General features: G+C 33.7%; 1 protein-coding gene across 1 annotated transcript in view; it reads left to right on the top strand.

The window, feature by feature from the left end:
• Nucleotides 1-14,500, top strand: part of Fancd2 — a 163,485-nt gene that overhangs the window by 87,492 nt on the left and 61,493 nt on the right. Inside the window, exons 14-15 of the mRNA XM_075382103.1 lie at nucleotides 8-90; nucleotides 6,870-6,992. Coding sequence (XP_075238218.1) covers nucleotides 8-90; nucleotides 6,870-6,992 — 206 coding nt within the window. The remainder of the gene's footprint in view (nucleotides 1-7; nucleotides 91-6,869; nucleotides 6,993-14,500) is intronic.

Below are 14,500 nucleotides of genomic sequence, written 5' to 3'. Positions count from 1 at the left end.
TTTTCAGCATTATATGGTGTCTGTTATAAGAAAAAAAATGAATGATGCGTACCTTATTACTTATTCTCCAAGCACCAAAATTTCAGAATGGTGAGTAAAGTGTTGGATTTGAAGATTTTACAAAAGTCTTGTAATTAATATGAGAGCTATTCCAAAATTGACTACGTAATAACAAAAAATATATCTAAAGTAAATACTAAATTAAAAATATTTATTTTAAAGCTGGTATGTGAGAATATGGAAATGGAATTTTATAGCATATGAAAATTACCATGCTTGACTGAGATTAAAATCTGGTGAAAGGTTGAGATGCTACTATTCCACCATGGAGATCGACAAATCCATATAATAATTACTCAGAAAAACACAATTTTTGTTTCTTAACTTGTGATACATGAATCCATTCAGTTTTTTATGCTGAAAACAATCTGAAGTCAGAATTTTTATACACATTTTTATTTTATAATATAACTTTATTTTATGTGCTCAGTATATATTTTTAACTCTATTACTCAATTAACCGTGAAATAGTAACTTAATTCGTAACACAAGCATATATCATGACATCATACTTTTCTGTTGAAGCATATATGAACAAGATTCATTATGTGTTCAATTCAAAATAACAAAGCTCTTTGGCTTTGTTAGCATATTGCTTTTAATAGTAGAATCTCTTTAGTCAGTGTAAACTGTATTAAGTGAGTGAACAGTGAAGACTCTGTAATGCCTTGTTAGTGTGTAAATGATTTGGACAGTTTTTGCTACAAGTGTGGTGAGTTCACTATAAAATCACACAAGAAAGAACTTCACATCTTTATTAAAAACATTTATAAATTGTACTTTGATTGTAAAATTGGTGATCAGGATGAGACATGGGCTTTTCCTGTAATATATAATAATTGTGTGATCAACTTAAGAGGATGGTTAAAAGGCAAGACCTTGCCGTTTTTTCTCCCTCTGGTTTGGAGTGAAGTAAAAGATCTCTTAACTGATTATTATTTCTGTTTAACTAATGAGTTGAGGAATTCTAAGAAGTCTAAACACACTACTCTATCCTTCATTGCTATCTGCACTCAGATCTGTACCTCACAGTGAATACATTTCAGTTCCTGAAAACTGTTTCATGAAACAGTGATGAAGAAGTGGACTTTTGGAAGACATACATGATTCAGACTTTGAATTACAGTCCAGTGGGCCACACCTTTTATCACAAGGTGATTTAAATGATTTGGTAAGAGATTTAAAATTATCAAAAAATCAAGCTGAACTTTTAGGTTCAAGATTGCAAGGTAGGAATTTACTTAAAATAAAACAAAAATCTCAGGCCATGAAGCTGACAGAAAAATTTTTCTCAATACTGAAGAAAATTACTTACTTTCCTGTATAAGTATTGATGAGCTTATCTTACTATTAAAGCAAGTTCATGTACCTGAGGAGTGATGTCTTTTCAGTAATCCCTCCAAGAATAACTTAAAAGTAGTTTTGCTTCACAATAATAATAATAAATATCGTTTTGTACCTATCTGTTGTGTAATTAATATGAAAGAAATGTATGATGTTATGAAAACTGTAATTAAAGAAGTAAATTATAAAAAATGTTATTGAAGTGTATGTGGAGATGTAAAAGTGATAACTCTTTTCTTAGGTATGCAGATAGCGTATATAAAATAATGTTGTTTTATTTGTGAATGTGACAGTTAAGCTAGGAATCAGCTTTATGTAGTAAAATAGTGGGAAAAACATGAGCACTTAATTTCTGCTGGAAAAACACTATTCTTGAGCCTCTAGTAAAACCAGAAAAAATATTTTTACCATCCCTTCATATCAGACTGGGATTAATAAAAAAAATCTGTAAAAGGTATGAAGGACAGTCAAGGATTTTTGTGCATAAAGCAGGAATTCCCAAAAGTAAGTGAAGCAAGGGATTAGTGATGGCTCACAAATAAAGGATCTGATCAGATGAAATGTTTAACTTACTGCTTGGACAGCATTAAAAGACGCAAAAAATCTTTTGGGTGTACATAAATAAAAAAATTACCAGTCTGTTGTAGATAAACTTATAATTCATACAGATTTATGGGATGTATTATGACACTAAAAGTTAATTTCCTGCATTCATGTCTGGATTTTTTCTCACAAAACCTTGAGGCAGTAAGTGATTAACATGGTGAACAATTGTATCAAGATATTTTAGTTTTGGAAAATGTTAGAAAGGCAAATTGAGGGTTAAATATGCTAGCTGATTACTGTTTGGTTTAATTTGATATTTACTTGAGGCTTGTACTAAAGGAGAGCATCTGCTAAGAAGTTTTAATTTAAGTATAGATTTTTAATGCCATTTTTATTAAAATGAGGGTGATAGAAAGATTCTATTTACATACTTGTAATCCATCCAAAAAAAATGCAGAGAAAGGTATCCCATTTAGAGAAACATTTAAAAAAGATTTATTTTGTATATCAGTAATGTTTGTCCATGTTTTTCTGTCATTTGGTTTGTTTTAGTTTTAAGTAAAGTTAAATTTCTGAAAACTGCATTCATTATGTATTAACTTCATTTACATAAATTTTTTCAGAATTAAATTTTGTACGTATATTATTATAAATATGAATTTGTTTACTAATTAACAAAGTTAATTATGATAAACTATGTAAATGATTTAAGATTTCCTTGACTACAACTTTTTGGAAACTACTAGAGGTACTAGAGGCCTTTCCTACTAGAGGAAAGGCTCCTGGAAAGACGGAATACCTGTAGAATTACTGCTCAGTGTAGGTGAGGAAGCGATTGATAGAATATACAAACTGGTGTGTAATATTTATGAAAAAGGAGAATTTCCGTCAGACTTCAAAAAAAGTGTTATAGTCATGATACCAAAGAAAGCAGGGGTAGATAAATGTGAAGAATACAGAACAATTAGTTTAACTAGTCATGCATCAAAAATCTTAACTAGAATTCTATACAGAAGAATTGAGAGGAGAGTGGAAGAAGTGTTAGGAGAAGACCAATTTGGTTTCAGGAAAAGTATAGGGACAAGGGAAGCAATTTTAGGCCTCAGATTAATAGTAGAAGGAAGATTAAAGAAAAACAAACCAACATACTTGGCGTTTATAGACCTAGAAAAGGCATTCGATAACGTAGACTGGAATAAAAAGTTCAGCGTTATAAAAATATTAGGGTTCAAATACAGAGATAGAAGAACAATTGCTAACATGTACAGGAACCAAACAGCAACAGTAACAATTGAAGAACATAAGAAAGAAGCCGTAATAAGAAAGGGAGTCCGACAAGGATGTTCCCTATCTCCGTTACTTTTTAATCTTTACATGGAACTAGCAGTTAATGATGTTAAAGAACAATTTAGACTCGGAGTAACAGTACAAGGTGAAAAGATAAAGATGCTACGATTTGCTGATGATATAGTAATTCTAGCCGAGAGTAAAAAGGATTTAGAAGAAACAATGAACGGCATAGATGAAGTCCTACGCAAGAACTATCGCGTGAAAATAAACAAGAACAAAACAAAAGTAATGAAATGTAGTAGAAATAACAAAGATGGACCACTGAATGTAAAAATAGGAGGAGAAAAGATTATGAAGGTAGAAGAATTTTGTTATTTGGGAAGTAGAATTACTAAAGATGGACGAAGCAGGAGCGATATAAAATGCCGAATAGCACAAGCGAAACGAGCCTTCAGTAAGAAATATAATTTGTTTACATCAAAAATTAATTTAAATGTTAGGAAAAGATTTTTGAAAGTATATGTTTGGAGTGTCGCTTTATATGGAAATGAAACTTGGACAGTCGGAGTATCTGAGAAGAAAAGATTAGAAGCTTTTGAAATGTGGTGCTATAGGAGAATGTTAAAAATCAGATGGGTGGATAAAGTGACAAATGAAGAGGTATTGCGGCAAATAGATGAAGAAAGAAGCATTTGGAAAAATATAGTTAAAAGAAGAGACAGACTTATAGGCCACATACTAAGGCATCCTGGAATTGTCGCTTTAATATTGGAAGGACAGGTAGAAGGAAAAATTTGTGTAGGCAGGCCATGTTTGGAATATGTAAAACAAATTGTTAGGGATGTAGGATGTAGAGGGTATACTGAAATGAAACGACTAGCACTAGATAGGGAGTCTTGGAGAGCTGCATCAAGCCAGTCAAATGACTGAAGACAAAAAAAAAACTAGAGGTACAATTTTTGATTATTTTATTCAATATTTCAGATAAAATCCATTCAGAAGTACCAAATTTGTTTCTTATTCTTGGTCTCAAGAACTTCAGTATGGTTTCATTTTACCTTTTCACCAGAAATCACAGTGAAATGTTTCATTAGTGGTAACTGAAAATAAAATGTTTTTGAACATATGTGTATAGGGAAGTTTTTGTTGATATCACTGTCCCAAATCAGTTCTTAAAAGTGTGCAGCTTTAGCCACATTTACATAACATACATATTTTATGTTTGTATAATATGATGCGTATTTTACTACATATGAGTTTGATAAAAAAATATAAGGGATTTTTAATTTCTGAGGCTGTATTAATCCAATTCATTTTTTTTGTGTTCGTACACTTGTCCCAGTATTGGATGCTTAGTTTATTGATGGCTGTTGAAAAGGTTAAAGGTGTTTTGGTATGGTTGGTAGACCAAAATGGAATAAAGATTTACATAAAATTTTACTTTAAGAATGGAATAAAGTGCAGCACTGTGTTGAAAATATTGAACGTTGCTTTTGGTGATTCTTCTATCAATAAAAACAAGTAATACAAACATTTCCAAGGGGGCTGTGAACAGACTGGACATCCCAGTACATCAACATCCAATCAAAAAAGTGACAAAAATGATTACAGACAATCGCCAAATCACTATGATTTGAGTGTCAGTATGGATTACTATTTGGAAGTTCTATGCTGTTTGTTTGAAACAATCTGAAGAAAATGCCTGGATTTGTGATGAAGCAATTCATGGCTATTGCACCACGATAATGCACCTGCTCACGCAGCAGGTACTTCAATCTTCTTGTGATGAAGATTGATTTGGCAAGTGGAGTTAAGTCCAGATGAAGTTCAACTTTATAAATTAACCTTCATTGTATTCAAAACAGGAACTAGCTTTTTAATAAACACTTTTATTATAAACGAATGCAGCTCTCACTATTACATCTTGCACATCAGATGTTTATAAGCTTAATGCCCATTATGGTAAATCCATTATGAGACATGTACAAATAGCGTGAAGTAATCAACTGTAAGTGACTTACAGACGGATAGTAGTCCAATAGGTCACATTCCAAAAAATCAGTAATCTGTTTAATGTCAACACTAATTGTCAATAATTGCATCAGTGGTTAGTTGGATAATAGCTTTACGGTAAATTTTAACATATAACATTAATAAGTTGCCTGCTCATTCTGTTGTGAAACAGCCCAATCACGAGAATGGAAAAAAGTAATGTTCATAAAATTATCAATGGCTGTAAGAAAAAATGCCTTTTTTAAAATTAATTAAAGTTTATTATTCTTTTTCTATGAAAAATTTTTATTTACTTGGTTTCCTTATATTTTTATAAAATAATATAACAAAGCTGCTTGGTAATTAAAAAAAAAATGGAGTTCTGTCTTGTGTCATTTGTTTCTCTGATGAAAATTTTATCGGAATCAAACAGTACATTGAAACCAGGTGAATTCTCTTATATCTTACATTATTTAAGAATTGTTGGCTAGTGTTACCTAATTTGAATGCACCGTTAAGTAAATAACAGATATAGTTTTTTAAATGTTCCTATATTTCTGACATTTAAAGATTAAAAAAAAAGTACTTAGTAATTAGAAGTTAAAAAATAAATTTTTTTTGTGTGTTTATATTTTTTTAATGTCCGTTTATGTTTTGTAAATTTTATATGCTGGTCTGCGTAGAGGGTTAACCCTCAGCAGAACTGATTCACTCTATTTGCAGAGGTGTACATGTTACAGTTGAATAATTGAATTGGATTGAATTAACTCGGTGAATTTTGTTACAAAAGACATTAAGATAATAAGGTAAACTTTCTTTTAAAGTTTAACTTTAAGTTAAACTTTCCTCTCACATTAAAAAAAAAATGCAGTATACTCTTATTAAAACTCTACTCATCAAACCTTAGTATTTTATCAACACTGAAACGACAAATTCAACAAATGTGTCCTAGTTTCTACAAGTGGTGGCAGAGATATCACGTCTTTGAGAAAAAAAAATTGGAAAAGTATGGAAGTTTTAAAATATTACAGTATATACTGTTTGAGAATGTTAAATATGGTTAAGGATTTCCCTATATATAATTACCTAAAGTAATCAACTTTGGATTCAGGGCTCTGAAAACAGATCCTCTGTTGGATTTACATAAAAAACCCAAAGTATCTACAAAATACAATCAAAAAATAAAAATCTGATAATCAGTTTCTAAGATATTTGTCTGCAAATATTTAATTGATTAGTTGTGCATAAAGTATTATTTTTTAACAAGAGTTAACTTTAACAACATTCCGTTAATATTTACAGTATTATATTTTCATGCTATTTACAGTTTGTAGATCTGCAGTAAAACCTTTAGTATAGTTATCTAAAAATTAAAGAGTAATGTGATTGTTTATTCATTTAGAAAAATTATATTATGTAAAAGATATTTATTTTTCTTATCAGTTTAAAATATGTTGTGTTCCTTAGAAATATTAAATATTTGATAAGCATATAACACTGTCATCTCCATCTTATAAAGTGTTTGTTGGTTTCATTTTGTACTCTTAAACGTGTGTAATTTAATTACTTCCTGTATTATTAGCTTTTAATAAATATTAATGTGGAATGTTTTTTTTTATGTTTTATAATTATTTTAGTGATGCTGGTCTCCCAATGAATATTCAGTTCTGCTTAAATGAAGATGTTGAAGAAAATATTGCTGTTAATATAGGTGTGCTTAGTGTACAGGAGGCTGAGCAAGTGAAAAAACACCTCTCTTGGTAGGTGTATATATACTATTTACAGTTTTTTTTGTCTTTTTCAGAAATTTTTTTCTCACAGGTTTGTAATTTATATCTTTGTAATATGTAGATTTTATTAAGTAAGAAATATTATTAAAACAAATTTAAATTTAAAAAAAATTTATATATGTCTATAGTCAGTGTGTAACGAAAAAGTATGGCTATAACATTCATTTTCAGATACAACATATCAATTAAATATAGTGTAGTGGTCAGATGCCACTTCTGTTCCTTTCAGAGATCTCATCTATGACTCCTGTTCTGTATCTGTGATCCATTAATATATGGTCAATTTGATTTCTTGTTCGACTGTCTGAGGACATCCATGTTTACTTTTGAATTCCTTTATGAAGGAAATATGTGCTCATAATTCTCACTCCTTCTGAGGTGGCAAAAGAAACAAGTCTGTCCCATTTTCATTGGATTTTTCATGCAGACTGCGGTTTCCTACACAGGGTTTCCATATGGTTTCTTTGCCAACCTTTGTATTTGTATCTCCCAGCACCAGTTTGATATATTTTTGAATCTCATTGTAAGTATGTATGTTCTAGCAGGCTATAGAATTCATCCTTCATCTCATTGCTCTCTTCAGTAGATTATAAATTATAACAGAAATGTTTTTAAATTTTCCTTTCAGCCGGATATAGATTCTTTCACTTGCAACTCAAAATTTCATTATCTTATCAGTATAACATTTCCTTATAGCAACTTCAGTGCCGTACTGGTGTCTATCTTTCTTTTGTTCACTGGAAAGCTTAGTATGTTTCTTTCCTGTTACTCTTCTTTCCCCCACCCACCGAATTTCATGTTGATCAGTGTTACCACATCCATGTTCTAAGCTTCTAATTCAACATCCAATATCGCTGCCACATCCAGGTCATATAGTGTTCTTATATTCCAGCTTCCAAATCTCATATCTTCTTTTTTATTTCCATTGTTTAAAATCCAAATTCCCTGTCTACCTCCAAGGCTTGTTGTGTGCGTTTCTGAACAAATCCATTTTTTCGATATAAGGCTGTTAACCTTATGATCAACTCCCAACCTGGAACACTAGTTTTCAGTTGCCTAATTGTAGCCTATTTATCAGTGCCACATCCATTGAAAAAGTATTTTCTGTCTTACACTACTGGAAAGTACCAGGACAGCTCTTAGAATGCACCTTCACTTTCTCACCACTAGGGCAGGCAGTGTAGTGAGTCCATTACTTGGTAGAGAAGAGAACTCCAGCTAGTGACCCATAGTCAGGACAATCCATATACAATTAAACATTTTTATTTAATTGGCAATCACAAAACTAAATAGTATTATGTCATTAATAAAAAGTTTGTTTTAGTAAAATGTTCCTTTGTTTCATTCTGTCTCTGTTGTGTTGTGTTTTTTCGTCATTTGAAATGGCATCTTGTTGTTTAATTTCCCTACTACTAACTTCCAAAACCTGTAAATCCATGCCCTTTATTCTCTGTCAGATGCCGTTGTCTTATGGAGTCAAGTACATTTGATGCTATGTCTACAATAACATGTTAATGACATTCATTGTTATCTAAAAGCTGTGTATGGTAATGTAACTGTTAATCGAAGTACTCTGAGTTGTTGGACAATAAAATTTTATGCATCAGAAGCTGGTAAAATGAGTATGGAAAATTAACCTCATAGTATTGACCAGTTTCTGTGACTGATGAGAGGCACCAAAAGTTGCTGAATAAATTGAAGTATCACATAGCAAAGCATTATCACCCAGATAGATGTATTGAATGAATAAGTATGACACATTATTGCACAACTGGGCTACCCATAATCTGTTTGCAGTGTTAGCTACACTAACTCGCAGAAAGAACAAATAACGAAAGGAATGTTGTGAATAGTACCTAAAACAGTACATGACAACGGAGATGAGTTCTTTTTCAGGACTGTAATGGGAGATGAAACTTGGATGCATTATTATGACCAAGAAGAAAAACGGCAGAGCATAGAGAACTGGCACTGTGGTTCACAATCAAAAATTCAAAACAAACAATCGTCTGCAAAAAAAGATTCTCTGGACAATGTTCTAAGATTCCACATGTATTTTGACTACCTAGAAGCTTGATTGACTAAATCTTGTGTGATACATAGGACGTTAAAACACCTCAGGAGTCATTTGTGTTGTGTTTGTTAATGCTCGGTCACATACATCATGTTCAACTTCTGAGGTTGCATTCTTACAAGATTTGGCACCCTCTAAATTTCATTCTTTTTTGCAATTAAGGGTTATCATTTTACTGCATATGATGAACTGAAAGACATGGTGAGGTCGTAGATCAAGGAAAGGCCGCCATTATTTTTTAACTGGTGGAATGAGAAACGTTGTTCAACATTGGGAGAAATGTGTAGCTGTAAATGGTGACTATGTGGAAAAGTTAATGTATGTTTTTGTAACAAATAAAATTTACTATTATTCCATATTCGTTTCATTTAACTATCTCTTTTCATTTGCAAGTTATATATAAGTGATTGTGCATTTCATTTTGGTCACTCCAATTTTGATTTTGTTGTTTCATACTTGCAGAACTGAATTTGTCCTTTTATTTCTCACTCGCTCATATACATCCAATTAGGAATTGTTTTTGTTATACTTAAAAATTAAATAAAAAAAAAAATTGTTTATAAGGTCAGTCCGTTTAGGTCAGTCATTGTAAGGATAATTGACCTAAGCATACAATAGGATAGTTAGGATTTAATTAGGAAAATCTTTGATGAATTTTGAGTTCTGTTTAAAAAACCTTAATTTTTTTTTTAGCTTTTAGCATAATGATAAACAATTTCCAGATGGATATATGTGAATGTATTTAAAAGAGAACAATATGAAACTTTTCATTGATTTTTTTTTTTGTAATCCAGCTATGTTTTTGCAACTATATTGATATGTATGTCAAATTATAAGAACATGACTATATGAGATTAAACAGATATAACAAATTTTTTTCTGCTAATTAAAAATTTTGTTGGCTTTTAATTCTTTATTTAGTTATTTGAATTATTTTTTGCTGATTTTTCATTATAGTGCTATTTTCTTTTCTCATAATATCATCATCATCATTATCCATCATGGGCTAGGCTCAGGCTCATTGGCCTTTTCTGGCATCCTATATCTTTTCTTCCCCTCAGTTTGTATCTCTATACTTGAGAAGGAAATATATAAGGTCTACAAAGCGGCATATGCATCAAATGCTCACTCCATCTTTTACAGTATTCCTTTAATGTACCCAATAGTAGCATCACACTTAGCTGTCTTCTTATCTCCTCATTCCTTATTCAGTCTACTTGAGTACATCCTTTAACTGCTCTCAAAAACCTCATCTCAGCAGCCTGAATAAGTGACTCATCCCAACTCCGCAAAACCCACAATTCACTACCGTAACTAAGAATAGACACGGCCATTGTTTTGTAGAATCTTAACTGAGTCTCCTGTCTGCCTGTTTCCCTAACGTTCTGCATATTAAACCACAGATTCCCCCAAATTGGCTCAGCTTTTATCAATATCTGTGTTTCTGTCATATGATAGATCACAACCAAGATAATTAAAAAACTCGTATTTGTTCCAAAAGTATTTTCAAGCGTACTGGCCATTTACCTTTAAAAGCCATAATCTTTGATTTCGCAGATGAGGTTTTCATAGTCGAGTTGGAGACATATGTCATTTGTTGCTTTGCGTTATTACTCTTTTTGATTGGTTTTTTGGTAGAATTTTATGGATACGGACACTGGATATTGTGGTTGAATGGTTAATGGACACGGACACCAAGTTTCAAGATTTTCGGTTGTGGATTACAAAAGTTAAAAAGGTTCTTTCCGAAGATAGTTCATTTCCAGTGCTAGTGAAAATTTAAACATAATTAGTGTTGAGATGTGAAGAATTTATGGGAGCGAGTGATTACCGGTGTTACTGGTTACATCTAAGAATACATTTACAGTATTGTGAGATAACTGGTGTATATGTGTGATTTGTTATAATTTGTTTAAAAATTATTTGAGGTTATACATATAAATACTATATTATAGAGAATTATTCTAAGTTAAACTCACAGGCTAATACTGGTCTGTGACGTCACTTTAAGTAACGTAAACAAGCACTTACAAAATTTCACTCTAGAGAAACTCAACTACGAAATATTTTACAAGTCCTTGTTTACATTACTTAAAGTGACGTCACAGACCTCAGGAGAATTATAAGGGGGAATGTATTTTCATTCATACTTCTTTTCCCTTCAATCCTACATCAAAACCCCCTGGGATCTATTCATCCCGGGTCCTTCTCTGGCCCCTGACCCCTCCCCGCCTGTTTTACATTTTCCCTGACCCCCACCCCCACCACCCTAATTTTTTTAATTCCATTTTTAACAGATACATTTTACCTACCCCTCCCCACAAAAATCCCCGTCCCACCTTTTTTGAACCCCTCCAAACCCTTTTGAGTGGGTACTTTATGAACTTGGGTTGAGGTGCAGAACCCAGGAAAAATATAATGTGTGACCTGGGTCACTCCCGTTGGAAGAAAAGAAGTCTCAAAGTTCTGGGACGGCAGCGAGTTTCGCCACGAGGAGACCAGAGTCTAAAGGGAAGAAACGCTTACGACAGGGATCCTTAGAGGAGGAGGACCCCTTCCCAGACAGTCTAGGTGGATTAACATACCAACTTGGTATAGTTATGATGTTACTCAAACAACACATGGGCTCAGGGCTGTCAAAGTACATTCCTGAGCACGAGAAAGAGTTGAAGAAGATATATGAAGGCCTAAAAACATTGACTGAAATGTTGGCGCCATTAACAGTGATTACCCAGGCAACACAAACAGACCCCACTGTGGATGAAAAAGATGTGACAGGCGCCATCAGGAATACTCACTGACGAGGAACTGGTCGAGTTAATCCCAAGAAGATGGCCCACTACGAATAGAGACAAGCTCTGCATATTGAAGGAACTGCCGGAGAAGTCGTATAATGTGTGTAGCTTACACGATATATCTAAGAAATCTGGAGTCGAAGAAGTTACAACTCGCTGTCTAGAGTATAAACCAGGTGATATACTAAAGGACAAGACGACAATAATCGGCGAGGCAAATATAGGATATACTATGACACAACAGTACCAGAGAAGTCTTCAATGATTGTTATCCTCAGGGCGATAAGAAGAGTGCTACAGTAGTCACCGGAAGTTATATTCACATTACCAGTGGGCGCAATAGGAATTGCGGTTAAGGAGGCTCTTTCATACATCCTGAAGGACCAAATAGAACCAGTCCAGGTGTTGATTCAACATACAGAAGTACCAACAAGACAGGTTAGACCAGGGCCAGTCCCAATCAAAAAGCTAGCAAGAGAGAAGGAAGCAGATTTACTGCTAGTCACGGAACCCAAGATATATGTCACGGCTAAGACTGTCTGGAGTATTGATACCAAAGGAAACGTGGCGTTCATGGATATAAGTGGCAGGATATCATGGCAACTTAAGAGAAGAGGTCTAGGCTATATAGCAACTGAAACAGTCAGCGCAGTAAGTGATCGGGGCATATGTATTTCCCAACTGTGAAATTAGGGTATTTGAAAGGTTCTTAAATTATCTACAAGTCATTACCAGTACTGACAAATGGGTAATTATGCTCGGGGGACTTTAACAGTAAGGCGATAGCCACAGGCAGCAGTTACACGAGCAGGTGAGGGGAACTCTTAGTTTCATAGGAGGAAAAAACAGAGACTCAGGCATACCGGTGGTGAAGCTTATGAGGAAGCGGCCTTAAGGTATGTTGAACACAGAACACTACTCAACAAAGAAACAAGAAAATTGAAACGAGAACACTGGAAGCGATTGTGCCAAGAATTGGACAATGACCCATGGGCTCAAGCCTACAGGATAGTCACCAAGTGCTTTGGCAGGACATTACCAACCCTATCAAAGGCACAAGTAGAAACACAAATAGCAATGTTGTTCCCGTGCACTGAGGAAGTGATGGACGAAGCGATTGAATGGGAGGCTAGAAGATTTACCCTAGAGGAAGTAACACAGGCAGCTGCACAATTAGGCGATAAGAGAAGTCCAGGACCTGATGGCATTCCAGGAGCTCTACTGAAAGGACTTGTTAAGCACCTTGGAGATAGTCGACGTGACCAGTTATTGTATTGAAAACAAAGTGTTCCCAGGGTGCTGGAAAGAGGTGAAGGTGGTGTTCTTGCTAAAGCCCAGTCGAGAGAATGACAATATAGAATTCCGCCCATTGAGCTTGATTAACACAATTGGGAAGTTAGTGGGAAAGATGCTGGTGAATCGACTAGTTAGCGAGGTCACTATGATTGTGTCAACATATATTGCAACAATAGCTGCTACAAGATGTCTCAGATATCCATTTCTAAGCATTATATCCGATACCATGGGCCCCTTAACATTATCAAAAGCTTTTTTCCAGTCTGTAAAAGCCATGTGAGTTTCATAGTTATATTTGCGATGCTTTTCTATAATTTGGGATAAAATAGAAACTGTATCTACACACGATCAACCTCGACGAGAGCCCATGTTCTCTTCTGCAATCAAATAATCTGTTATTGCTAGTAAGCGCTGATTCAAAATAAAGGCATAACATTTATTAGCAACATTAAAAAAACTGATCCCTTTGTAATTTTCTGGCTGTGAATTTAGCCCTTTCTTATAAATATATATTACTTTTGAAGAAGCACAGGCCTGTGGCATTCAGTGTTTCTTCCAACATGTAAAGGTGTAATAACCTCAAAATGGAAGAACAAGCCACCATATTTTATAATCTCAGCATTCATACCATCTAAACCTGTTGCTTTATGATTTTTTAGACTCTTAATGGCTTTCTGAAGCTCATCCATGATGATATCATCAACATGACAGTCTGGGCAATCAACAAATTCAGAATCAGGAGAAGCTTCGTCATACCATAGACAGATACAGTGCTTTATCTACTCCTTCTCTGACACACAGTCTATTCGCACATGTTCTCTTTGTGTTTGTCCCATCAACCATAAAAATTTATAAGCTAGCTCGTGCCTGCCATACAGATTATCCTCAACGTTAGCAATTAATCTTTCCCAAAAGCTTTGATGAGCCTGCCTACCAATGAGTTTAACATAATTCCTTACTTTTTTATAGTCATTCCTATTCTGTTGCATGGGATTAATCAACTATTTAATGTAAGCCTTTTGCTTCCTAGAAATAGCATCTTGAATTTCATCGCTTCACACTTGTAAACCTTTCTTTTTGTTTTGTCGCTTATAACATCCCTTCCAAAAGCTTCATAAGTAGCTTGTTTTAAAGACTTCTCTATATTTTCCCATTCTCTATCTATATCTTCTTAGGTAGGGATACTTCTCAATATGGATGTTAATCTATCTTGAAACAAATGTTCCACACCTCCATCACGCAATAAAGATACTTTGAAAGCTTCTTTGCTACTTCTCTCTTTCTGTGCAGCAGAACCCAATGGATGATACCAT

The sequence above is a fragment of the Lycorma delicatula genome, chromosome 1 (genome assembly GCF_047948215.1).
Source record: "Lycorma delicatula isolate Av1 chromosome 1, ASM4794821v1, whole genome shotgun sequence".
Lineage (NCBI taxonomy): Eukaryota > Metazoa > Arthropoda > Insecta > Hemiptera > Fulgoridae > Lycorma > Lycorma delicatula.
Note: the sequence above shows the minus strand (reverse complement) of the source record. Positions and strands in the feature narration are given on the sequence as shown.